The sequence below is a fragment of the Fundulus heteroclitus genome, chromosome 16 (assembly GCF_011125445.2).
Source record: "Fundulus heteroclitus isolate FHET01 chromosome 16, MU-UCD_Fhet_4.1, whole genome shotgun sequence".
Lineage (NCBI taxonomy): Eukaryota > Metazoa > Chordata > Actinopteri > Cyprinodontiformes > Fundulidae > Fundulus > Fundulus heteroclitus.
Genome location: NC_046376.1, coordinates 35,229,821 through 35,256,940, shown reverse-complemented (window position 1 = coordinate 35,256,940; position 27,120 = coordinate 35,229,821). Strand labels below are relative to the sequence as shown.

The window sequence follows — 27,120 nt, the reverse complement described above, 5'->3', positions numbered from 1 at the left end:
TGTGATTACATTTGGAAATTGGGCGCCTCGCTGCAAAATGAGAGCCACAGCTCAGGGGACTTTTATGTATCAGAACAACATGGTGCTGGCTGGGGTGCATCTCAGGGGTTGACTGTGAAATAAATACCCGACTTTCAGTCAGCTCCCTCTGAAAAGCTCTGGTTGGAAAGATCGCAGCGTAGTTAGAACCTGGAACGGCAACCGGCAACGCCACGGTTCCTCCAGATACCTTCTGTAACGCAGGGGTCAGTCCAGAAATAATTGCTGGTGGGCGATGTGAACGGGCTGATAAGCTACCTCATGTGCCAGCGGGTCAGCAAGGAAAACCACTCTCAATCCTTCCTTTGGCGAGTCCTCCAGCAGTGCCAACGCTGCCATTGTTCCACATTACACCGCTCCTTTATGCAGCGATTCATGGACATGTGATTGTCTCCACTTTGAGAATCACCCCTGACTTGTTAGGAATTAATCTGCTTCTCTGACCCTGTTTGTCTTTTTCAGTGAAAATAAAAAGTGTTCCGTGAATATTCCATGCATTTAATGTGCATTGACGTCACAGGGCTGGTGCTCATTTACATCAAAATGAGACACAAACAGAAATATTCAGTTATCTGATTGAAGGTTGTTTCCATTATTTTTAGGTATGTGTTACGTTGTTTGGCTATATGTGATTATATTTCTTTGTACAGATTTAGATCATAAATGCTCCCAACTCATTAAAAAACACTGGTTTTCAATACTTCTTGAGTTAAATAAAGTTGAATGAAGTTGTATATGAGGATATATTAGGGGAGCTTTAGTACTTTGTGATTTGTTATTGTTAAGTTTGCGTTGCTGACGCTCATTTTCACCCTAGGGTCAAAAGTTTGTGTGAACCCGCTCATTTTAATGCATGCATTGATTTTTATACATCCTGAGTTGTGGGTTAACATTTGCACCACAAGTTTTTTTGTGCGCACATGAGGCCAAAGATGAAATGAAAAGTTGACTGGATTTAACCATAATGGTAATATTACTGTTTTATCGCTGTTTGGTCTTGTGAAAACGTGTGGAGTAACAATAATAAACTGTAAAACAAGGCCAGCTGAGTTATGTTTTCTAAAGTTGTTTTTTCCTTCCAGATGAGCCAGAAGTTTGGTCAGAAGTTTGTTTGGTTCTTTGTTCCAGATTTTCTCGTTTGTCCAGTCTGAGAGCTCTCAGGTGTCTATTTTTCCTCACAATGTTGTTGGTGACATTAGCTATTTTTATTTTAACAGCTGAAAGGCTGAGTTTGAACAATGTGAAATAGAAAAATTGTCGGCGCCTTATTTAAAATAGAGTATTTGGGAGTTTGAACGAGACCAGGAGGAGTGAGTCCTCTCATTCCTCCTGGTCTCCCTCCCTCCTCAGATTGTTGATCTGAAAGCAAATCCTCAGAGGAGTTTCAACATATCATCCAACATTTAAAAGAGCAATCAAGTTAATGTAGGCTGTTGCTATTAAAGATGAGCTAGATGGACCTTTTGGGGTTGAAGTTGGATTAAAAATCCCCTCCAGAACCAGAAGATGTTCCTTTAAAAGGTGGTTCAGGAGAAAGTCTTCATCTTCCACAGACTGATTTCTCTGCAGGGCAATGCTCCATCGCAGACATCAAGGTCCTGCACTGCATGGTTAGCCAGTGAAGGCTTTCAAGATTCTCTCGCCCTCCAATTAAATTACCATTAAGAATAGCATGCTGCATTTACTCAGCATTAAATTCTACTGATATGATGAAATAAGTGTGACCAAAAATAGCAACAACTGAATAGATCTAGTAGAGGCCAAGACCTTTTCTTAAAGCACTGTGTTAACAATTGTGGTCCTGGATTTCATTTACAGGTATTGGAGCATGACATGCTTTTCAGATTTTTATTATTTTTAAAATGTAATAATCTCTAATCCTTATCAGTCCAATAATGCACTACTCTGTGTTGGTTTACCAACTACCGAATCAATACCAATAAAATCACCTTGATGTTTTTGTTGTAATTCGCCACTGAGGTTTTTGCCCATTCTTCAAGGCAAAACCGCTCCAGCTCCTTCTTGTTGGATAGTTTCACTTGTGAACGTCAGTCTTCAAATCTAACCACAAATTCTGTATTGAATTGAGGTCTGGGCTTTGACTAGGCCATCCCATCACTTTATACACTAATGCCTTTTTTTCTGACCAGTCCTCCATAAAGCCCAGCTCAATGGAGCGTACAGTTTATTGTGCTCTTATGTGACTGTCTATTATCTGCTATGAGGCTCCCCAGCTCCTTCAGGGACGCCTTTGGTCTCTGTGCTGCCTCTCTGATACTGACAGATCATGTGTCACTTATATTGCAGATAAGTGGACTTTTGAAGAGAAATTGTTGCATCAGAGCTCAGGGGCCTCATGAAGTGTTGCAGCATGTTCCCCACACTATTGATGGTGTCTGTACTGACACCGTGTTGTTCTATAAGGACACCTGCTGGATCCTAAACACCATTGCAGGCTACTTAGTTGAAACGCAGTTCCAACACATTAAAGTAACATAACTGCATTTCAGTTGTATGTCATGTTTTATTTTATATCCCAATTTAAGTTATCTAAGTTTTACATATCATAGATAACACATGCACCAGGAGTTCCTGGGCCCATCCCAAGTTTCTGTTTTCCAATTTCTCATTCCACAACAGATGCAGATCCATCACATGAAATAGGATTAAAAAAAAACATTTAAATCACAGGTAGGAATGGAACAAAATACATAAACACATACACAGGTCAGGGGAGTTAGCTGGCCAATCAAGAACAGGAACACCATGGTCATGGAACCGCCTTCTGGTACCTTGGGAAGGATGCCAAGTCCTGCTGGAAAATAAAATCAGCTCCATACAGTTGGCAGACGGAAGCATGAGGAGCTCTAGAGGTTTCTGGCAGATGGCTGTGGACTCAGAAAACCCTGTGGAGCTGAACCAGCAGACGCCATGGCATCCCAGATCATCACTGACTGGGAATTTCCCTCTGGACTTAAAGCAACATTCTGTCCCTCTCCAAGCTTCCTCCAGACTCTGGGACTAGGGCTGAACGATTTTGGAAAATAATCTAATTGCATTTGTTTTCTTAATATTGTGATTTAATGCAATTTTTTTCCAGTTTAATTTATCATGTGTTTTAAATAGGGCTGGGCAAGTTAACGCATTAATTTCGCGTTAATTCATTAGACTATTAACGGCGATATTTATTTTATCGCGCATTAACGCATGTCAGCTTTCAGTCAGTGTCAGTCAGCAGGCGTGCTGACTGCAGCGCGCTGTCACGGCAGCCCTCTCCCGCTTCCCCTCCCCTCTCGTACATGGCTCAGCGGCGCCAGCCAATCAGCACGCAGGCTCAGCCTGGCCCGCCCACTCAGCTCTCACACAAACTTAATACACAAACAGCTGAGAGAGACCGCAGCAGCGGAAAAACATGAACAGGGGAAGTAGCACCGTTTGGCTTTATTTTAATACCGTAAATGAAATCAAGCTGTATGTTTTGTAAAAAGCCGGTTCATTTCAGTGGAAACACAACAAATTTATCTAAGCACGTGAAAAAACATGAAAACGTCGAGCCCCAGAAACGGAGAGAGGAGACGAAACTTCTGTCATTGCCCCGACAGACCCACAGACGTCTCTGACTGAGGCGTTTCAGTCCTCCAGGGAACATCCAGGTAGATCAGTGGATGGATGGATGGATGGATGGATGGATGGATGGATGGATGTTACTGGAGCCCACACATAACATGTAATTAAGACCTTGAAAGAACCCAGTACATATATTAAAAAGTGTTATTTAAGATAAGATAACATTAGCTAATCCTTTTTTTATCCCACGACGGGGAAATTTATAGGATTAAAGCAACAGGCAGGTCCACACAACACAGACAAAATTACATAAGGATTGAAATATATAAGAGGTGGATTAGCGAAAAAACACTGAACATAACATTATTGTTATTATTATTATTATAATTATTTAATTGTAATAATAAAATAAAAACCACAAAACCCAAAAGGTCAACAGTTTCATGATACATCAAGCTTAGGGACTGGCTAATATACAGCAGGTCAAAAAAGGCCATATTTTGGCTGCAGTGCTTGCTGTTCTCTTATGAAGAAAAGATCAACTAGTGCACTAAATTCAATAGATGGGTTGAAAATATCCAGTATAAAATAAGTGCTACAAATGTTACAACACTTTTGTTCATATGGCAGCAGAACATTAAAATAAAAGTGCTCTTTACACTACTTTTGAATTCATTCTTGGAGTTTGTAAATACAATGCGATTAATCGCGATTAATCAGGGCGATTAATCGCGATTAAATATTTTAATCGTTGCCCAGCCCTAGTTTTAAAATACATACAAACAACAAATCAATTTGTTTCCTCACCATGTTGATTAGTTGCTAAAAGACCCACAGCATCTAAACTCGGAGCAGTAATGATTGCGTTCTTCCTACAATATATTTCAACCAAAATTGCAATTTTGACTTTTCTCTGCATTAACCACAAGCAAAAAAATGGCCTCTAAATAAAGATGTTTGTAAACAACGACTATTTTAAATATGAACTTTTCATGTTTCTATTGGTCAGAATATTATTCAAGAGAACAACTTTTAATTTAACTGGACATCAATCCTTGTTGAACATAATATGCAAAGTCCAACCATCAAGCAAGTCTATGTATTAAACTGATTGACCTGTACTTAATGCTATGTATGATTATACAAACTCTAAATAAAGTACTAAAATTAGATTATCTTAATGCTGCAACCGTCTTCCCTTCCTTGTGAAGGCAAACCCACTTTAAACATTTTACCAACACCTAATGGACGTGTCTAATTCACTAATTGTTACATAGCCAAAAATTGCAGACCTCTGCGATTTGGAAATTGCGTTTTTTTTTTTTTAAATCTCTATTAAATTGAAAACGCGATTAATTGTTCAGCCCTATCTGGGACCTTGATTTTCAAAGGAAATGTAAGCTCTTTCAACTGAAATCAATATTTTGGACCATTGAGCATCAGTCCAGTTATTTGCTCCTTAGCCCAGGAAAGACGCTTGTAGCCCATGCCAAGAATTTGTGCATAGCAGTCCTTGATACACCAACTCCAGCCTCAGTACAGCTCCCCTTGATTCGTGAAGAGATATTCTTTGACAATCCTCACAAGGCTTTGGTTTTCCCTGTTGCTGGTGCACCTTTTCCTATCACATTTCTTCCTTCCACTCAATTTGCTGTTAATATGCTTGGACACAGAACTCTGTGAAAACCAGCTTCTGTAGCAATGAGCTTTTGTAGCTTACCTTCCTTGTGGAGGGTGTCTGAACTTCCTCTGGACAGTCATGATTGTGTAGGCCATAATATGGCCACTACATAGGATTTATACATTAAAAGGCTTTTTTTTTTTCACACTGGTGCAATATTTCAATTTTCTGACACTGGATTTTGGTTTTGCATTCTCTGTAGCCATAGTTGTCAAAATTACAAGAAATAAAGACTTGGAATATTTCACTGTGCGAAAGGAAGGACAAATATTTACAGAATATTCTAATTTTTTGAGATGCACCTGTAATTTGTTATCCACATTGTTCAGTAGTTGAAGCCTCCATCAGTCCACCTGTCTGTGGTTTGGCTGCCAAACGTTCAGGCAGGAGTAGGGATTGCACAAGACCAGCTCCATCTGCTTTATGAGCTTTTCGCTTACAGGTTTTTTAGCACCAGCTTTTTTCAGCCCTTTTGCAGAGCAGGGCTGATCAGGGTGGAGTAGGGCCGAGATGTGATGCAAGCAGGCTGCTGTTCACTAATTAAGTGAGGAGAAACAAAAAGGTACAAAATACAAATGTTTTTAATTTATTTATAAATATTTATTTACTGTTTCATTCTTTCCAGTTTCTCACAGATTTCTTTAGTGTTGCTGTCTCACATTTCTGCTTGACAGCCGCAGAGTGCACACCACTGAGGTGGAATTAAAGGCCGATGACTATGATAATGAATGATCTACCATAAAGGACTAGTGATTTGACAAGAAATAACAACAATAGTAGAGTAACAATTCTAAATTTATTAACAAAAGTAGGGATCAGTAGCTTCACAAAGGAAAATAAATAGCTCTAAACCTTCCCCAAACTTTATAATTTAACTGTTTTAAAGTAAAGTCATGAGTGAAAGTCTGAGGAGAGGGATGTGGTACACCAGCAGTGCTACCTTTCTGTTCCACGGTTGTTAAATACATTCAGAATATCTGTAGTCTGGAATGCCTTCTTCATCGCCTACGTTTCTTCAGGTTTCGTTACACAGGACAGAGGAATGTCGGTGGAATTGCACTGAAGAGGTTTAACCTCCATACGATTTTCCTGGGGATTCAGCTTCTCGTTGCAGCACCTCCAACATGTCAGGAATCCAAGCAGCCCTAACCCAGAGGCCGACTTTATGACTTCTAACACCTGTTCTCCACTTCTATCTACATTTTGGAAGGCTTATTGAGAACTTGGGTTGCATTAAGGTGGCCATGATGCACCACAACATGAAAGATCACAGTAGAAAAGCTGCTTTCTAACCTCAACTGAAAAGCAGACCATCAGCTCCAGCCTCATCTCACATTTCCAAACACTTCCCAGCCCAAACATTAGTCCTGTGCCCATGATATGATGAGCCCTCTTCCCTCGTACTGCGCTGGTCAGTGGGGTTTGACACCTAAAGTTGTATGTATCGGTGGGGTCGTAGTGGTTGGTGGAGGTGTGTGGGGTGCTGTTTGAAAGAAGTATAGCTGGAAAGAAAAGAAAAAAAACAAGGAGTTAAAGCAGTTTGCGGCAGACCGATGTGACCACACCCACAGAGCTCCCTTACCTTACAGCCAATCGCCAGCAGCGTGTGCAACACTACAATGGTCACCACTGTGGCCACCGCTGCTACTTTGGTGTCATCCCGGACAACGGGCCAGAAGGTGAGCACCAGGACTGAGCCGGAGATCACCATGGCAACTACGATCAGCGTCCATTGCAGCCAGTCAAATGGTATGATCCACAAAATCTGGATGGAGACAAGTGAGCTATCAGACTCTGACCATCTGCAGATGACACTGAGGCAGGATACCCCTCCAACTCTGAACAGATGGAGGGGTATTAGCACCAAGCACGGATCCTTTATTCAGCTCAGATCCAGAGAACTTAGAAAGGAGGACAGTTCCCAGCTAAGGTATTTATATCAGATGGACCTCTTTCCATTTTCTCAGGTTACAACCACTGACCTAAATGTGTTTTATTGGGATCCCTGGTTACAGACCAACATAAAGTAAAGCTTAATTGTGAAGTGGAAAGAAAATGATATGTGCTTTCAAAAAATTGTTGTACACATCAAATTCTGAGAGGTGTGGAATGCATTTATTTTCAGGACTCTTTACTTGGACACTCCTGAATGAAATCCACTACATGCAGCTGCCTGCAGAGAATACTCTTCTTTTTTTTTTAAAGTTTACCTGTGTTATTTTAACTCGGTACACATTCAGCTCTGCTGTGAAGGCCTGAACAAATAGCTTCAGGATAACTAACTCTAGAGAAGCTGCAAAGATCCACAGCTCAGGTGGAAACTCTGCTGCGCGCACCACAAATCTAGCCTGTATGGAACATCAGAAATCACAAAGACAAAAGGTCTCCAGTTTGTGGTTGCACACTATGACACCATGAGGGGGAAAAAAAGAGCTTTGGTCAATTGAACATTACAGGACTGTCTCAGAAAATTAGAATATTGTGATAAAGTTCTTCATTTTCTGTAATGCAATTAAAAAACATGAAATGTCATACATTCTGGATCCATTACAAATCAACTGAAATATCGCAAGCCTTTTATTGTTTTAATATCGCTGATTATGGCTTACAGCTGAAGAAAACTCAAAAATCCTATCTCAAAATATTAGAATATTTCCTCAGACCAAGTAAAAAAAAAATTATAACAGCAAAACAAAATCAAACATTTGAAAATGTCCATTAATGCACTGAGTACTTGGTTGGGAATCCTTTTGCACAGATTACTGCATCAATGCGGCGTGGCATGGAGGCAATCAGCCTGTGGCATTGCTGAGGTGTTATGGATGCCCAGGATGCTTCAATAGCGGCCTTTAGCTCATTTGCATTGTTGGCTCTGGTGTCTTTCAGCTTCTTCTTCACAATACCCCACAAATTCTCTATGGGGTTCAGGTCAGGGGAATTGGCAGGCCAATCAAGGACAGTAATGCCATGGTCAGTACACCAGTTACTGTGAGAATCTTATGTCGTCTCTTAACCACTACCATACTTGTGATTTAGTTTACTGAACCAAGCTGAGTGTTTTTCAAGGCTCAGGAAACCCTGCAGTGTTTCCAGTTAATTAGACGATTCAAGTGATTAGTTGAATAGCCTACTAGTATACTTTTTCACGATATTCTAATATTTTGAGATAGGATATTTGGATTTCTTAAGCTGTAAGCCATAATCAGCGATATTAAAACAATAAAAGGCTGGCGATATTTCAGTTGATTTGTAATGAATCCAGAATGTATGACATTTCATGTTTTTTAATTGCATTACAGAAAATAAAGAACTTTATCACAATATTCTAATTTTCTGAGACAGTCCTGTATGTCAACATGCATGTATGGCAGAAAACTAACACTGCACATCACCCTAAACACAGCATCCCCATTATAAAACACGGAGGAGGCAGCATCATGCTGTGGGAGTGCTTTTCATCAGCAGGAACAGGGAAGCTGATCAGAGCTGATGAGAAGGTGGATGGAGCTAAATCCAGAACAATCCTGGAAGAAAGCCTGTAGGCTGCAGAAGACCTGAGACTGGGCTGGAGGTTCGACTTCCAGCAGGACAACCACGCTGAACATCCAGCCAAAGATACTCTGGGAGGGTTTAGATCAAAACATTTCCGGGTGTTAGAAAGGCCTCGTCAAAATCCAGATCCAACCCCAATTGAGATTTTTTGGCACACAACAAAACGATGTCCACAGAATCATTCTGACTGAAGCTGAGCTATTAAGCTGAGAAGTGTTGAGACAATGTTCAGTCTGTAGATGTGTAAAGCTGGTCAACAGACACTAAAAGTCTTGGTGGTTCTGCAAAGTGTTTACTCAAGGGGGCAGAATACAAAAACATGCCACACTTTTCAGATTATGTGTTAAAAAGTGTGTAAACTTTGGATGCGAGCTATTGATTAATGACCAAATCTAAAGTTGAATAATCTTATTGAGGAATGACTTATTGATTTTTAAATATGCTCAATTTAAAAAGAGGCACCTCTTTATATTTTAACAATGTAATGTACCTCCAATATTAAATACTGACTGAATTAACAAAAAATATGTTTCTTTCACATATTAAACTTGGACATGATAAACTATTACAAAGCAGGATCCTATAAGTTTACTGAATAGAAAAAATAAGTTGAATAGAATAAAATACGTGAAACACTATTAATCCTCACCTAATCCCTCACCATCAACCGTGCTTTTGACATCACATCTTTTTGTGTCATGTTACCATTTTTTGCGTAATGCTCTCCGCTTTTCTGTCATCACATCCTTGCCGTTTGAGCACATCAGTGAATTTTGGTTGAGAAGTTGTCATCGTTTGGCCATGCAGCACAGCCGAACGCTGCTATTAGGCTGAGATCTTAAGGAGCTTGTTGAGTGTTTATATTTAAAACCAGAACCGCATAAAGTGCATTTAGCATCCTTGCCATCATTAGACATTGGAAAATAATCCCACACTGGACTCCATGTGGACCATGTCACGCTCCTGGCTGCATCCAAAAATGTCTATTGGGTAAGGACTCTTTAGCCAAAGTGGAGGTGTGTCAGGGTCATCATGATAAGTGCTATCCGAACAATGCAGTCAGTAACATAGGAACCTCGCAATGTTCCTTACCAGTTCTAAGGAGCTATAAGGAATCCCACAATCCTTTGCATGATATGATGTATAAGCACAGCCCACCTCATGGAAATTAACAAAAATGGTTGGAGAGAAGAGAGCATGTAATATCGTAATTTACTCTTTGGCATATTACATGACTTGTTGGTGATCCAAGTGGATCAAAGGCCTTAGGCCATCTCCGCCTTTGTTGTCTACAGCAAAGATCCGATGGACAGTAGAACAGTGGAACAGCAAAGTTTTAAATCAAAGGAAGCAATAAAATCATCAGCTGTGATGTGATGAATTCTAATGTATACATGTGTTAACCATGAAAATTAAACTGGGTTTTTGTTTATGGCAGCTACACATGTAGGGCAAATACACATTGTTTATTTTGTTTGCATATAATGTATTTACACCATTTTCTGTTTAAAACCAAACCTTTTCTTAAACTTAACCCAAAATAAATATAACAAAATCATTGCCAGTATGGCAACTCTGTGTAAGAAGACAATAACAAGCAATTGGACCAGTTACTGTAAAACTAGATGTTTTGACAGTAATGCTCAATATTTTCCAGTTACACGCCTTCATGTGTGTTGGTTTGTGAGATGGACAACTTCAGCAGCCCATTGCTTTTTCTAAAGACTGTAGGACCAGATTTGACTAGAATCATCCATGTGCGTTTCCAAGGGTTTGTGTTGGCAAAACTGTGGAGCAGAGTGAATACTTCTGGAAGGCCCAGGATGTACTCACTGATGTAGGGATATAGATGAAGAGGGAGTATCCGTAGACGCACACAGTCTCCAGGAAGGAATAGCCTCCAACCTGCCTCTCAGTCCCCTGTCTCCAGGTCAGGAAGGCCCACAGAGCGATGGGCACCAGCCAGGCGTACAGGAAGATCACCACTGCAGCTATGGCAACTGCAGTGAGGCAAAGTAGAATTAGCATGCTGCGGGAACCACCAGGGTAAGGTCATGCCGGTTATAAGAGACCGGTCCAGACTGACCTCTGTGGAACTGTGGCCTGTAGTGATAGGTGGGGTTGCCAAGCTCACTGAGGAAGGTGGACAGGTTCCCACTGATCGCTACTGAGAACACCAGAGTCACGCAAATCCAAAACGGGCCTGCACAAACACACAAATACACAATATTAAAAAATCAAACTACGACCTGCATTTTAATTTAATCTCTCCTCATTGACTAAATCCATTCTGAACCCAACAGCATGTGTTCAGATGTTGGCCATTTAACTTACCATACAGGTCTGGGTTATTCCTGAGGTAGTGTTTGACGAAGTTTCTTCCAGGTAAAGGCATCACCGAGCCTTTGACTCTGTCCAGCACCTGTGGTGGGGGGGGGGGGGGGGGGGGGAAAGCAAAGCAACATAAATCTACTATCAGACTATAGCTGTGTTCAGCCGGTATTTACAGACAGGCTGTGGACTGTGCACGTTAGCTCATACCTGCATAGTGTCCACATTAAAGAAAGACTGATAGTATTCAAACGTCCAGAAGCCTCCACTTGGTTTCTGTCCTCCTAAAAGCTGCAAGCACAGAACAGCTGTCAACATCTGTCCACTCCAAACACCAAGAGTGCACTTCATGTTCGGTCCTCAGACCTCTGAACTCTCCTGGTGAGCCTCCTCGTCCTCAGACAGGTCCAGTTTTACATCCTCCCCAGCCGCTGTGGCGGTGGGCTCACTCGGTGCAGACACGCTGAGCGTGGAGGCCCCGGGGTCCGCAGATAGAAGGTCCGCTGCTTCTTCAAACTCTACATACCATGGAGGACGACGGGTGTTAAACTATGTCATTTTCTCCTTCCATTTTTACAATTCTGTTCCACTTTGTGTTGGGATACCAAATAAAATCCCAATGAAATACGGTGAATGTGTAGATTTTATGTGATAAAATGTGGAAACATTTAAGGGGTGTGACTAGTTGGTTGGTTTTGTAGATTCAGATGAAGAAAAGGGAATATGTTGTATCTTTGCAACAGGCTACTGGTAAAAGGAGACAAAAGATTTGCTTGCTAGGTTTTTATACAGTGATATTTTAAGATATTGATTCATCCCATGGGTTTAGGGGTCCTTCCAGTCTGAACGATTCAATGTCCCGAGCGAAATAATTTTACCCAAAAAAACCTAAATGTTCAGGTTAAAGCACTAAACTGGATTTCAATAAAAATAATAATTAAAAACCTCCTGGAATACTGATCAAAACCACTGTTCTAGAGTTTCAAAACAAAATATGCTTTTATTAAAAGTAAAACATAAATGTATCACATTAAGTAAGGAAATGTGCGTTTAACATGTTATTTTTATTGTAACAATACATCTTAGACGCTCTGGAAGCTGGTTTGTTTCCGCTTACGATGCCTCATCTGTAACGTAGCAGAGATCGTTAGCTTTGCCCATTAAAGAATAAACCCTGTCTACCAATGCCAAACAGTCTTTTTCTGATCTCGTTTGGTGAGGTTTGCTGGGTTGGATGATTGAATTTTGAAGAAACAAGACATGCTGGCAACATAAAAACCAAGGTGGCTTTGTAGGCCTCAAACAGCACCGGTTAGAGGTCTGCAGGCCATTTTATCCCCTCCTCTTCAAAATTCTGGAGGATAAAACTGCAGGGATAACGTTAACATCTTGGAGGAGTGTATGTAGTCCTATAAAGTGGAGATAGGGGATTGTCATTGGTTGCAGAATCTCATCTTGATATCTTGCTCCATTGAGATCGCTTCCAGTGACACTAAGCCTTGTTTTTCCAGTGAGCGGGCTGCTGCCCCACACCATCACACTGCCTCCACCCAAAGCTCTTAGGAAAGATTTGGCAGGTTTTTCAGTGGGTGGATCACACTTACAGATGGCTGCTGCTCAAGCCTCAAAAGCAGTTTGCCTACAGGCGTGGTGGTCCCAGTGCAAAGGGAAACTAACAAGCTTTCCAACAGTAGAACATTTATCGCCATGAAGAATCGTTACAACAAAACCAAACAACGATTTTCTTATTTTGTAAAGTTTTTACACGCTAACGTAAAATTAAATTTTGCTGATAGTGCTCTCAAAGGCAGTGCACTTATCCAATCTAACCAGCAGATGTCGCAGTTTACCCACCACGTTGATCTCCCGATGGGCAGCTTTGCCAAACAGATGGTGACAGAATGTGAAAACGATGTTTTGTTCATCGACAGGTTTGGGTGTGAGGCTAAAAACACGGAGGGAAGCGGACATATTTACCTTGGAACTGCAGATCATTTGGACTGGCCATCGTTTGTCTAGAGGACACAAAACAGATTCAAGCAGAACCTAAAACAGAGGGAGTTCAGGGAATTGCATGCTCTGAATGATGTGACGAATAAGCCAATTTCATTAAAAACAACCAGGATTAAATGCACCATTAAAATACGTTCCAATCAGCCGAATATCAGATACCGTGGTGTTTCAGGCCACAGTGTGAAAAGATAAAGCTTCTAAATGAAAACGAGCCAACCTGTCTACAAAGACGCAGCTGATACAAAGCTGGGCTTGCCGCCGTCCGGCTGCGCTGCTTCGCTCCCGATGTTTTACCTGAAGGAGGCAGGAACGTCTCTGAAGCAGGTCGGTTTAATGGACTGCCAGCATCACTGCGGCGTCTGCACACAAGCCGACAGCCGCTGCTGTCACAGAGCAGGACTTCCGGTACACGTCACCACGTAAACAAAGTCATCACGTGAACATGTTTGTCAAACTTTTAAATAATTTGTTTCTCAACTACACTAAAATGTTTCTAGTAACTCATAACATACATCAAACGTTATTTTCATACATATTTTTTTCTTTATTGCCCTTTAAGGCGCGCGGCGGAACCTTTGTGACACCGGTCTTTATGGCGGAAGACTAAAGCCGAGGCACTGAGACGCCGCCATTTTGGTTCCATGTGAGGTCTTTGCTTTTGACATGTTTAGCTGCGGATGAAGGTGACCGTGTTCGGTAGAAAGATGGCCTCGGTGCGGACGGCCAGGAGGATGTTCTGTGCTGCGGCGGCTCCGGTTCCGGGCAGCCGCTGGGAGAGGCTGAAGAACAGTAAAGCGGGTGAGAAACTAGCGTAGCCACGGAGAGCTTAGCTGAGCTTCCGGCAAAATCCAGCCAATGATTGTTGCTGGAAATGACTTTGAAGTGGCAGTCTCTGATGTTGAAAATGCATCTCACAGTTAACTTCTTAACAGGCTGCAGAAGTGAGGAAGCCCTTTATACAGAACTGGGTGTCGGCAGTAAAACGTTGCTGTAGCTGTGATCCCGGCGTGAGAGAATTAAGCAGGATTTACGTGCATGTAGCCGATGGCTGCAGAACACAGGCGTTCATCTGTTTTGTTATAGAAGAAATCTGTTTCATGCAACGTAACATTTGAACTGAATGCTAAACTGAGTGTTTTATGCAGCTAAGCACATAAACTCAACAGCCATATCTGTTTAATTGCGCTTTAACACTGAAAGTAGATCAGGTAACTTAATCACCTGGCTGCAGCTCCATGCATTTAGACGTGGTGAAGACGGCTTGCTGAGGTTCTTTAATATATCCAAAGACTCATCCATCCATCCATCCGTCCATCCATATGAAAATTAAACAATATATATAATATATATATATATATATATATAAGAGATTAAGCCCCACCATTAACATTGAGTGTGTGTAAGCCAATGCTTTGCCTTACATGTGTTCCCCCTGTCTCCAGCTGTGTGGTGCCGCAGCCTGCTGTCCGACTACAAGGAAGCGTGCAGGGAGTCGGTGGTTGGTGCTTGGGAGCGGCCTCTAAAGACATCGGTGTACGTGAGCCTGCTGGGAGGCGCCTGGGCCTGTTCTCACACCAAACCTGACCAGTCGTCTTTTGAGGGAGCCCTGCTGGAGCGCTCCAACCAGCTGGGCCTTCTGTCGCCGTGGATCCGTAACGGCGTCTCTGACGGCCACGTTCAAGGCCTGGTGAAGCTTCGTAACGAAGGTTGCCTCCGCTACGCCAGCCTGGGACTTCTCTGTCTGGTCTACCGCGCTGACTACGACCCGGACGCCATGCTGTACGAAGCCCGGTGCTCCAACCTGTCGGTGCCCTGGAGGGAGCTTCCTCAGCGCGTCCTGGACGTGGGCTTCATTGGCCGCTGGTGGATACTGGACTCAAAGATGCAGGACTATGACGTGAATAAGGAAGAATACAAACACCTCCCGGCACACATGCAGGGTACCTCACCCCCCAGCCCTCAGGAGGTGGAGAGGAACGAGAGGTTACACAGGGATTCCTGGTTACCGCTGACGATGGAGGACAAGGAGGAATGAAGTGATGGAGAACGTTAGTGAGGAGAGTCAAATGAAGCTGCGAGGGAGGAACGGACTGCAGTTTGATCCGTGTAGGCCAAAATAAAACCATGTGCTCTTATTCCCACTGGTTTCAGTGTTGGATTCAACTTAAGTAATGCATTTTCAGCCTGATAGAGAAACATCTAGTTCAGACCTTTTTCTGGTTTTTACATTTTGAGTTGGTGAATATTTCAGGAAATCTGCCTGCTTTTCCCACACATGATGACTGATCAGTGTCTGGCTGAATAAAACTGTTTTATTCCTCGTAGCATTGTTTGTGTCATTCAGGCACAGCGGACGGTTTTCCAGCATGAACGGCCTGATTGAGGTATTGACAGTGGGTTTTTGGTTTGTACTTTCAGTGTGTCTGGCCTACAGTCTTGATGGTCAAACATTCCCATACATTTATTATCTTATATCTGGGCTAACAGCCAATGCTTTGTAAATGTTCACTTGACATCTGCTTATAACCAGGACTGGGAAAATAAATTATTCTGTTGCAACACAAACTATTTTTAAGGCTTGTAGAAGTTATGAAAAAACTTCCCAATAATAAACAACTCTGTCTAGTTCTGTCTCATAAAACCCCACTAAAATCCACTGGAGTTTGTCCTTCTTATGTGATGAAAAGTTTAATGTGAATATTTCAGGTATCTAGCATCTGACGAGCTTCCAGCTACAGAAACTTGTCAGACTTTTAGATTATCAGCCATAGAAGGATGGATGTCTGACTTGAGATGAATTTTCATCTTTAGGAGATGGTTTTCAGATTCTGTTCATTCCCAGCACATGAACACTGATGCACAGCACACACAAGATAGTGGATCTGTGGTGAGTTCAAGGAAAGTTTGCATCAGCCCCTCAATGCAAGCAGGGCCTGCGCTCTCAGCCTCGCATTTAAAGCTCAGCCACAAGGGAGCATGGATTATATCGCTGGTGTTCAGTGTGTGATGCTGGTAATATATGACTCCTTAACACTATCAGATGTCATGTGCTGAAAGTCACAAGTCAGGGTGTAGGTTCTGCTTTTTAACAGCCAGGCCTGTGTTTTAATACTAGGTTTTCACCACCAGATGGTGCTCTAGTGCAAAAGAGTTGTCGATTCAGGTCAAGTTGAAAAATTTTTCTTATCTGCGCAAAAATGTGAAACGAGGCACACGTAAAGCATTCAGAGCAACTGGAAGTTCTTTATTAAATTTGATTATTTCTCCAGTGTAGTGTTAGTCTTTTTATCTACCTTGTCTTTCTCTAAATCTTTCAGAGTTCCCGAGTAGAGGGAAAGATAAATGGTGCTAAATACATAGACATCATTTACGTAGACGACCCATTGGATGCTGCCGGCCGCTAGGCCGACGTGCCCATAGACATCATATACGTATATGATGTCTATTACAGCAGCACCCTCCTTTAGCTCCTCTGAAAACCAAAGCGCACCTCCGGTTCATGTGTGATGATGTATGGCAAGCCGTTTCATAATTTAAGATATCCGTAACGTCATTTTGACCAGTCAGAATGTCAATTTAAGATATCTTAAATGGAAAAGCTGAATAATTCAAGATATCTTTAATTATCTAATAATCTCAAAAGGAATTTTTACTTGTCAAAATTACAATTCAAGATATTTTAAATTTAGTTTTGTCTAGTCATTATTCGCTTTTAAGAAATCTATAATTTAGTTTTCACTAGTCAAAACTGCATATCGCCTATCCAAAAATACATTTAAGATATCTTGAACTATGGTAGCATTTGAGATATCTTTAATTGGAATTATGACTAGTCAAAACTAAATTTAAGATATTTTGAATGGTCATTTTGACTAGTCGTAATTTAATTGTAGATATCTGAAACGGATATTTCAGATAGTCATTAATTCATTCGAGATATCTTGAATTAGACTTAGACTTAGACAGCTTTATTTGTCATTTTGTATGCACAAAGTGCGTACAGAACGAAATTTCGTTTGCATACAGCTTGAAAACTCACAGTAAATTGCACTAATTTTCAGGATAAAGATGCAGCAGCGATTTATATAAACAATGAAATGTAAACAATGTCAAAACAATGTAACAATGTAAACAATGCAGGGGAAATAGACAGTGTGCTATTCACGGTATCCAGGAGAGTATTATTAAAACCGTGTAATATACGAAAGTGGTACAGAGTCCATTTGTGGCTTCAGCAGTTCAGAGTCCATGTTGTGGCTTTGGCGGTTCAACAGTCTGAAGCATATGTGCAAATGTGTAAATGTGCAGTTATGCGAATATGGTACAGAGTCCATTTTGCGGCCTCAGCAGTTCAGAGTCCCTAGCAGTTCAGTCTGATGGCAACAGGGAAAAAGCTTTTGCAGAACCTGGAGGACCTGCAGCGGATGCTGCGGAACCTCTTCCCAGAAGGCAGCAGGGAGAACAGTCCATGGTGGAGGTGTGAGGCTCCTGATGATGTTACGGGCTCGGGACACACAGCGCTGTGATGAGATGTCCTTGATGGAGGAAAGAGGAGCCCCAATGATCCCTTCTGCTGTCCTCACCAATCTCCTCAAGTTCTTTCAGTCGGCGGCACTGCAGCCTCCACTCCACACAGTGAGACAGCTGGTCACAATGCTCTCTATGGTGCTTCTGTAGAAAGTCCTGAGGATTCCTGGGAATATACAAACAAACAAATAAAAAGCTTTGGATGGGTAGTAAAGAAAGAGGCAAGCAGCTTGAGATTGAAAGACTATGTAATAGCCCCAACTGTTCCTATATCGGCAATTCCCCCTTGGATATTTCCTACGCCACTGATCGATTTACAAATACAAAAAATAATGAATAAACGGGGAAAAAATACATCAACTGATATAATAGTACAACAATATTTAAGTAAAGAATATTATTCAGTTCTACAGGTATATACAGATGGGTCAAAGGAGCCAGAGTCTGGAAGAACAGCAGCAGCAGTATACATCCCGACATTTAAAATAAAAATTGCAAAAAGAATATCTAATCATGTGTCAATATTTACTACTGAAGTATTAGCTATCATATTAGCATTACTGTGGATCGAAGAAGTTCAACCATTAAGAACTGTAATATGTACTGACTCAATGGCTGCTCTGAATAGCCTAATAAGTGGAAAATCTGAAACTAGGCAAGATTTAATATTTGAAGTATTACAATGTCTATTTAGAACAAGGCAGTTAGGAATACTGGTATACTTCCTCTGGGTGCCAGCACATGTGGGTGTAGATGGAAATGAGGAAGCGGACAAGCTGGCAAAGAAAGCATTAAATCATCAGCAAAAATAAATGAATGTATTTTTACGTAAATCAGAAATTAAGAGATTGACAACAATTAAAATTAGAAAGAAATGACAAACGATATGGAATAATGAGTCTAAAGGAAGACATTTATATCGGATTCAGGAGTTTATTGGAAAGGAGAGGAAAAGATATGGAAATATGAAAAAAAGATATAATTATTTCAAGGCTAAGAATAGGTCACACTGCATTAAATTACAGTCTTTTTAAAATAGGGAAACATTAAACAGGAAATTGTGACAAATGCGGAGATCCGGAAACAGTGCAGCATATTATTTTTGAGTGTGCTGCATATGTAAGGGAGAGAATGAAGTTAATACAAGAGTTGGGAAGGATAGTTGGGAATTCAATAAAAGTATTGTTAGGAAACGAGACAAGACAGACAAGAGTCAATTAAATATTATTCCAATACCTAAAAGATATAGGAACAATGAATAGGATTTAGTTGAAGAATTTATTTTTTATTTTTTTATTTTTTTTGTGTGTGTTATTGTTTGCTGTTTTCATTGCGTAGTGTTCCAAAATTGTGCACTCCACACCCCAGATCAGTAGGTGGCGGAAATGCACCTTTTACGTTGGCCTGCCAATCCGCCATAAAACAACAGAAGAAGAAGAAGAAGACGAAGAAGAAGACGTCACGAGCTACGTTCGTGCTACATTCGGGTCACGCTGGTAGGCCAAAACAGTACTGTTCTCGCCTACCACTGTGACAAAACGGGTGAATAGACGTGCTTTTACTTCTTTTTTTCGAAGTAAAAAACAATGCCTACGACTTGTTGTGCTCCCGGTTGCAAACAGAGGCATTCCAAGTCGTCGGATGTACGTTTCTTTCGTTTACCGAAGGACAAAGAAAGAAGAAGGAAATGGATAATTTCAATGAAAAGGATGCAGGCCGACAATCCCAATCGACTGTGGGAGCCATCATACCACGAGAGAATTTGCAGTCTGCACTTCAACTCCGGTAAATACAACTTATTTTGCACTAGCCATTGTTCTACCTAAATAGTTCTCTAAATAAAAGGATATATACTTAAGTCAAGACGTAAACGTCCGTTTCGTAATAATATACGTACATGTACAATGTATGCAGTGACGTGCAGTCAGGGGAGGCAAGTGAGGCCAGGCCTCACTTTTTATCATAGAAAGAAATAAAATGTATAATGATGATAACATAATGTAAATTGTGATTCACTCAGTCTTTTTAATTTTTCATCTAATCTCATCAACTTTGATCATATTTTCTTCAAAATCGCAGAATTTTTGGGTATTTTCCATGTAAATCCTTGGTGGCGATTGATAGTGAAGCCGGTGAGGCCGCAGCGAGCTTGGCCTCGCCTGGGATTGCGCAATCCCATGTTAACTGCTGGGCTTCCATTCTGTGAATGCATCTTCCTGTCTCTAGATCATAAATTAAATTGTTCAAACAGTTATGAACTGATTTTCCACAATTTAATATATGTGGATTACTAGTTGTGTTTTGGTCATGAAACTGTGCAGGTAACATGTTTTCGTGTGCTGCTGCGTGATCATAAACGGCAAAGCACTGGTTGTAGGTGAGGCCGGCAGTTCCTTGGCCTCTAGGGGCACCGCTTGTGATCCCAAAACTATAGAGTCACAGCAAGTTATGGATGTTTTATTAGCAAGTTATGCTAAACAAGTAAAGCACTAAAAAGACTCTGAACATTTAGCTGGAACAGGACTGATGAAGGAAGGCTTTCCTCCCTGGCAGTGAGCTCCATTGAGATTGAGAGACTTTTAAAACTGAAGAAGATAAAGAGAACTTTTACTGGAAAATGACCGATATTTTTGTTCAATAAGAGCGCTGCATGGACTTAAATCATAACCTGACCCTAGCCAGATGAATTTCGTTCCGCTTAACTCCGCTTAGCTTCACTCACATACATCTGGGATATCTTCCATAGAGAGTGATTTCTTCAACCAATTTTATTGTCCAGCCAATCAGGATGCAGGGCTGGAGTTTCATAGATGTGACGTAGTGGAGAAGCGACCGTGAGACTGTTTTGATCACTGAGCTATATAATACACTGGAGTGCTAATCACCGTCTGTTTGAACGAGTCGCTTTGAAGCCACCAGCCGCCATATTGGTACTCCCTATTTTCCCCCAGTAACTAGGGAATATGTGCGCTACAGCATCGAATAACGAGGATTTTCTCATGTTCAGGGGGATCTTAAAACTTTTAAAATGTGAAATGCAATATAGTTTTGTTATGTTCTAAAACTATCAAGTACTGAGAAAGTCATGTGCTGAAATATTTTGCATTTTATTCATTTAAATATATATGTTTAACATTTATAAATATATAAATAACAATATACAAAAACATATATTTACATATGTGTATACATATATACATATATACATATACACATACTTATATATATATATATATATATACATATATATACATATATATTTAATATGAATAACATGTAAAATATTTCAGCATCTAATTTCCTAGTAGTTGATAATGTTAGTATATCCACTGTCTGTAGAATTACCTGTGAAATATTTTCACACAGCCAGAAAACTGCTTGTTGTTGCAACCAAATCCTACAGGATTCTGTGAGAGTAGGGAGTAGCAAGATGGCGACCAGTGACTTCAGTTTTTCGGCAAAATCAGCACTCCAGTGTATTATATAGCTCAGTGGTTTTGATTCAGACAACAATGGCGGCTCGCATCGAGGAAGCACGCGTTAACATTGATGCTGCTATTTCTTCTGTGTTGTCCAATCTACCTGATATTGTTTCATTAAAAGAACATCAGAGAACGCCTCTGAAGGCTTTTGTTGGTTAAAACCATGTTTTCGCCCTTCTCCCGACCGGATTTGGCAAGTTTTGTTTTCCGGGGCGCGCCCATGGTGGAGGCGCCCGTGGCGGAGTGGTTAGTGCGAACTAAAGTCCCTTAAATGTCTTAAAAGTCCCTTTAGCGCAAACCATATAGGAGGCCTTTAGTTCTCAACGCTGTCAGCCCGGGATCGACTCCGACCCGCGGCGCTTTGCTGCCTGTCTTCCCCCCTCTTCCTGTCAGCTCACTGTCAATAAAACGCGTGCCACTAGAGCCACAAACGCATAAAACACATTTTTTCCCCTGCGTTGCTCTCACAGCGTCACGGGTTGAAATAGCACGTCGATAAAGATGACAGACAAGTGGCTTATCCAATCATATGCAAGGATTTTTGATAAGGCCCAGCCTTCTGAAACGCCATTCCTATGGATCTGTTCCAGATGGATGAGTAGAGCTAGGCGGAGCGAAATTCATCTGGCTAGGGTCAGGTTTCTTAAATTCTAAGTAGAGGTAAGACAGTGATAATTATTCATGTTTTGTTTTTGTAATGAAATGTGTGTAAGGTGGGTTGTAGTTTTTGAATGTGTTACAGATGTAGAAATCCATCATAACTCAAACTGTTACCAATCAAATGACAAATAATTTAGTTTTATTTTTTTCATCAAAGAATCAATATTTTTTTCCATGTCTCTTGGTGAATTTATTTGGCTCAGTCTCCTTCAGAACTTTGCAATGAGTCTACTCTGTAGATTGTATATATTTGTAAATCTGACTCTGATAGTGTCTTGATCAGTGCCTCACCTGCTATGAACCCTACCGCACATCACTGTATGTATGTCAACCCTCTGGCATGAGTCTGTGAAAATGATTGAGACAACATATCTAGTAACTGAATATATATTAAATTGTTGATTTAGAGCTACTTTACAGTGACTACTCTAAAAGTATTTAGATCTGAGATTTATACTGTCCTGTCCAATATTTTAGGTGAGCCTTCAACAGACGTAAACCATCCCGACTTTGTGCCCACTATTTTCAACTTTACGCCACTGACCAAGTCAACTCCAACATCGTTGGAAAGGTTCGAGCCTGTGGCCAAACGGCGAAGAAGATTGATCTTGACACCCTGTCAAACGAAGGAAAATGTACCGCACAGCCATCAGGAACAAACAGCTGCCCAAGCCTTGTTGGATTTGGCACATCATACCCCATCATACAAAGATTCAGGTTGGCAAGATATTGATGTTAATAATGATATGGTACCTAAACTAAAGAACACTAGTTGTAAAGAGTTAATTATTTAAATTGTAACAATGTTGTATTGTAGTTGTTCAGTGCAGAATTTATTGAACTCATTAAAGAGGATATACTACATTATTTGTCCAATTCTGCAATCTTTGACTTTGAAATGTATTTTTTCAAATAATGGTTGTTTAACTGTAAATTTAAACGGTAAGGCTTTGAACTATACTTAAAAAAGAAAATGTATACATTTCAGGAACAGATCCTGACCCTGACCCTCTTCAGCAGCAGTATGATCAACTACAGAGGGATTACGCAGGACTTCAACAGGACTATCAACGTGTTCTGGATGAAAATCGACATCTCAAGGCCCAACGTGAAGCAAGTTGGTTTACCTACAGAAATCTCAACTACTCAGTAATTAAAAACATTGACAGGACTTCCTACTATGGACTTATTCCAGTGGTTTATGTCCCTTGTGTGTCTTTATCTGAAACCAGTCAGTAAATTGTGTTCTGGTGACATTCTTCTGCTGGTTTTGATGAAACTGAAACTTGGCTGTACCAATAAAGACTTAGCAATACGGTTTAAGGTTGCCCTGACACAGGTGTCTGCGATTTTGAATAGTGTCATACCCATAATGGCTAAACAACTGGAATTCTTCATACGGTGGCCAACAAAAGGTGAGGTGCTGAAGAATATGCCAAAAGTGTTCAGGTGGCGCTACAGGAGAGCTAGAGTAATTATTGACTGTAGTGAGATTTTCATTCAGCGACCTGCGATTTTGAGACATGGTCCAACTACAAGCATCATAATACAGCAAAATTCTTGATTGGCATCACCCCTTATGGAACGGTTAGTTTTGTTTCTTCCAACTGGGGTGGACGAGTGTCCGATAAAGAACTGACCAAACAATCCGGTTTCTATGATAGACTTGAGCCTGGTGATTTGGTGTTTGGCAGATAGAGGATTTCTAGTTGCAGAAGAACTGGCTGCTTATGGGGCATAATTAGCCATGCTTCCATTTCCATTTGTAAAACCATTTGGAATTTTGAAAAATGTTATGCCATTAACACTGTCTCGTCATATTGATTCCGTACTGATCATATGTTGTGCAATTACAAATGTCTTGGCTAAACTGTTGAAGTGACATTTCAAAAAACAAACATATGGGACACAAGCAGCTGTCAACAATTTTGTTTTTGGTAAAGTTGTTGTTATAATAAAGCTCCCACTAGGGGGTGTATTGAGTGGTTCGAGTACATATTTTTATGTATGACTGATGTATTTATATATTCTTTAGTACCAAAATGTTTACCTACCAACTGAACCCCAAATACATTTCAATAAATACAATCACAAGAAGTTTGTATGTTTGCTTTTATTTACATACTTTTATTTCTTAACTTTCCAACAAGATAGAATCAACAAAATCTCAACTTGTAAACTTCTGCTGGATGATAACTGGCACAAGTTCATCTATTGCAAAAGACATACATTTTGAAACTAGCTCCTGTACAAAAGCATGATCATACTTTGTTGTTTGCACATGAACACCTCCGTGTGTAAACACAACAAAGTCACAGAACAGTTTTTTACAAACATACATCTGAAATTGAACTTGGGTGTAGTAGCTCTGGCTCTGTTTTAACACAAGCGAGTCTTTTTCTAAATAAAATGGTTTGTCAACCTCAGGAATATCTTTTACACACAGATCCTTATGTTTGAAAGAATATTTAACTTCAACGAGTCCATCGCCATGCCATGATATACACATGATCGAATGCCATCGGGAGTGGAAACTGTTGGTCAACAACCAGGCCAGTTTGTCTTTCATCCACTTGCTGTACAGCTGCTTGGCTTGGTCTTCATATTTCCGGCCAAACGCCACTGCTTCAACGCTCAACAAATCTTTCTCGAGATGTTGTGTCCTGCAACGTACTGATGTTGTGTGCTATCGTGGCCGTTATTCTTCCCTCACGATGACGCTGCCACAGTAAACTCTGGCTCTGCGTCCTTGTCATTTTCTCCAGGTTGTCGCACTGGTGCTGACTTACTATGAAGTCTTTCAGAAAGTCAGCACATCGGGTTTGAAGATCATCAGCCGAACATTCCTTTGTCTCGGTGTCACGGAAGCGACTCAGCAACTGAAACATATTACATGCAAAATACATTAAAAACTAAAGAATAAATTGTTTTATGGATGTAAAGAAAACATGTGAAAAAACATTCATATCATAACTTTGAAGTACCATTCAAAATAACAGTTCACAATTTAGTTCAAGTATGGGTCTCATAATTTATGGTTTCTTATGAATGTCATACAGTTTTAAATAATTATGCACCTTATTACCAGAGTTTCATATTGAACAATGTAATAGTTAAGATTGCGGCCCGATAAAACACCTTTGGTTTTTATCTTAATAACGAGTCTCGTATAATAAATAATATTCGCTGGGGATTCAAAAGAAATTGTAAACAAAAATAAAAATGTTTTTTTTTGTTTTAAACCTACCGGTGGCAGGTCTTCATCTTCTAAGGCGCTGTCCGACTCTGCTTTCGTAGGACATCCTGCAGTGGGACAGATTCTTCGGGAAGCTTTAAGGGCCCTGTGTTGTTCTGACTCGTCCAGACCAGCCACTTCTACACGTCTCTCTTTGTTGACCTTACGCTTGGCGGTCTTGCCATATTTGGGGTTGATGATATCAATGTCCACAATTTGCTGCGCTGTGACCTGTAATGAAACAAATAAAATCATATTTATGAGAAACAAGCTATAAATAAAAAAATATATATATATTGTCATTTTCAGCACCCTAAAATGTATATGCTGTTCACTCAAATTAAACAATACACTCCATTGAGCCAGGGTAATGTTCACATGTACCTAATAGGCTAAAAAAATTAACATGTAAACTTCATAATTGTGTACATAAGGGAAATTTATGATTAACACTCAATACTAATATATTGAAACCTAACTGCTGGCACACAACAAATAATGAACTTCAACATTTGCATGAGCAAGTTCCTTTACAATACCTTTTTCCGGTTAGAGTTGTTCCAGGCGCAGGCAACGCTTGTCTTTGATTCCTGGTTGAGGCCCAATCTGCCCACTGCTTCGACTTTGAACAAGAGAGCAGCAATGTGACTGTATGCCTCTCCTAAACTGGAAAGGAAATCAACATACATGTAAGCAAAGCCAAACCAAAATGGAACATAGTCCACAGTTAATAAAATGGAGTGAATATATTCTATTACATGTACAAACATTCACTTTGCTTATTTAGTTGGAAATCTGGCCTTTAACCGGTCAAAACAAGATGGTTTCAAATTAAGGGAAGTTGAACACCATCTAAGATATTTTTTCATCCAAATCATATATGTTTAGTTACATGTTAGCACATTTAAACATTGTAGGGGAACAAATATTGATTGAATAAATATATGGAAACATTTTTTGTTCACTTACCCAGCTTTACATGTAAAATGTGCAGCTACAATGTATCCCTGCTTCTTGTTCAGGCACACCCATGGCTCATGTGGCTTGTCGTTGGCCTGTTGGGATGGGGATACCTTTGCTTTCACAAAGCACACAGTCTTATCCTTCTCCAGTATGTTACACATACATGTCTTTTGAGCTTGTCATCTGTCCTGGGCTTTCGGAGTCGACACTGCTATCTCGGAAACTCTCAGCTGTCTGATGACTGTGGGTTGGTTTCTCCCCTTTGTCCTGACAGCCTACTAGCCACTTTTCATTTAACATGTTCTGCAATTCTTGACTCTGTTGCTCCTTTTTTGGCAAAAAATTACTAAAACTAAGTCAGATCCCTGGCTGAATGACCATACCCGTCTGCTCAGACAACAATGCAGACAGCCTGAACGGCGGAGGATAAAGGATAAACTGCATGTATCCCTGGGCTGGTTAAGGGACAGTTTGGCTGCTTACCAGAGAGCGCTAAAGGAAGCTAAGTCCAAATATTTGTCCTCCATAGTAGCTAACAGCTCTCAAAATCCAAGACTGCTATTTAATACTATTGATTCTGTCATTAACCCATGCCCTACTGTCCTGTCCGATGCCTCCACTGCAACTTGTGAGGAGTTTGTCCTTTTTCACTAATAAAGTGGCATATGTCAGGCAGAATATCTGTATTATGAATATGTCTTTTGATGATGTCTGTGCTCCTCCGGCACAGACTGCTGTATTTGAGTGGTTTGAGACCATTTCTTTGTCTTCTTTTACTAAGGTGGTTAGTGGCATCAAAGCCACCAACTGTCCCTTAGATATTATTCCAGCCAAGTTTTTGAAGGAGGTTCTGAGCTCTGTTGGGTCAAGCCTGCTTGTTTTTATAAACACTTGTCTTAGTTCAGGGTCTGTTCCAGCTGCCTTCAAACACGCTATGGTTAGGCCCCTCATAAAAAAAAACGCATCTTGACCCCTCTGTGCTCTCCAATTTTTGACCTGTCTCCCACTTGCCTTTTCTTTCTAAGGTTTTAGAAAAAGTAGTTTTTATTCAACTACGGACATTCTTGGAG

The 27,120-nt window shown here is 40.6% G+C and overlaps 2 protein-coding genes and 1 long non-coding RNA gene across 5 annotated transcripts; 2 read left to right on the top strand and 1 right to left on the bottom strand.

Annotated features, from left to right (window-relative positions):
* Nucleotides 1-6,064: 6,064 nt before the first annotated feature.
* On the bottom strand, nucleotides 6,065-13,609 carry LOC118566442 (protein YIPF1-like). 3 transcript variants are annotated; one of them, XM_036148567.1, is made up of 9 exons: nucleotides 13,478-13,609; nucleotides 13,148-13,216; nucleotides 11,537-11,688; nucleotides 11,381-11,461; nucleotides 11,174-11,261; nucleotides 10,926-11,042; nucleotides 10,673-10,839; nucleotides 6,870-7,052; nucleotides 6,065-6,789 (listed from the first exon to the last, which is right to left on the bottom strand). In XM_036148567.1, the coding sequence occupies exons 2-9, from the start codon at nucleotides 13,176-13,178 to the stop codon at nucleotides 6,700-6,702; spliced, it is 909 nt and encodes a 302-aa protein (XP_036004460.1). In that variant the 5' UTR covers nucleotides 13,179-13,216; nucleotides 13,478-13,609; the 3' UTR covers nucleotides 6,065-6,699. The 3 variants fall into 3 exon arrangements, with proteins under 3 accessions (XP_036004460.1, XP_036004459.1, XP_036004461.1); XM_036148566.1 differs by having other exon boundaries at nucleotides 13,148-13,185; XM_036148568.1 differs by lacking the exon at nucleotides 13,478-13,609 and adding an exon at nucleotides 13,401-13,433 and having other exon boundaries at nucleotides 13,148-13,185.
* A 183-nt stretch (nucleotides 13,610-13,792) lies between these two features.
* Nucleotides 13,793-15,763, top strand: LOC118556566 (mitochondrial import inner membrane translocase subunit Tim29-like). Its single transcript, XM_036148572.1, has 2 exons — nucleotides 13,793-13,981; nucleotides 14,626-15,763. The coding sequence occupies exons 1-2, from the start codon at nucleotides 13,861-13,863 to the stop codon at nucleotides 15,216-15,218; spliced, it is 714 nt and encodes a 237-aa protein (XP_036004465.1). The 5' UTR covers nucleotides 13,793-13,860; the 3' UTR covers nucleotides 15,219-15,763.
* A 3,693-nt stretch (nucleotides 15,764-19,456) lies between these two features.
* Nucleotides 19,457-23,930, top strand: LOC110369592. The gene is made up of 3 exons (XR_002429206.2): nucleotides 19,457-19,495; nucleotides 22,330-22,569; nucleotides 22,841-23,930. It is a non-coding gene; the product is annotated as an uncharacterized LOC110369592 (long non-coding RNA).
* The last annotated feature ends 3,190 nt before the right edge of the window (nucleotides 23,931-27,120 follow it).

Excerpts from the sequence above, each read along its gene's own strand:
- LOC118566442 (XM_036148567.1), bottom strand. The coding sequence starts at position 13,178 with ATGGCCAGTCCAAATGATCTGCAGTTCCAAG. Across the intron at positions 11,689-13,147 it reads AAATGATCTGCAGTTCCAAG|AGTTTGAAGAAGCAGCGGAC; the intron begins GTAAATATGTCC and ends CATGGTATGTAG. Across the intron at positions 7,053-10,672 it reads TCATCTATATCCCTACATCA|ATTTTGTGGATCATACCATT; the intron begins GTGAGTACATCC and ends GTCTCCATCCAG.
- LOC118556566 (XM_036148572.1), top strand. The coding sequence starts at position 13,861 with ATGAAGGTGACCGTGTTCGGTAGAAAGATGGCCTCGGTGCGGACGGCC. Across the intron at positions 13,982-14,625 it reads GCTGAAGAACAGTAAAGCGG|CTGTGTGGTGCCGCAGCCTG; the intron begins GTGAGAAACTAG and ends CCCTGTCTCCAG.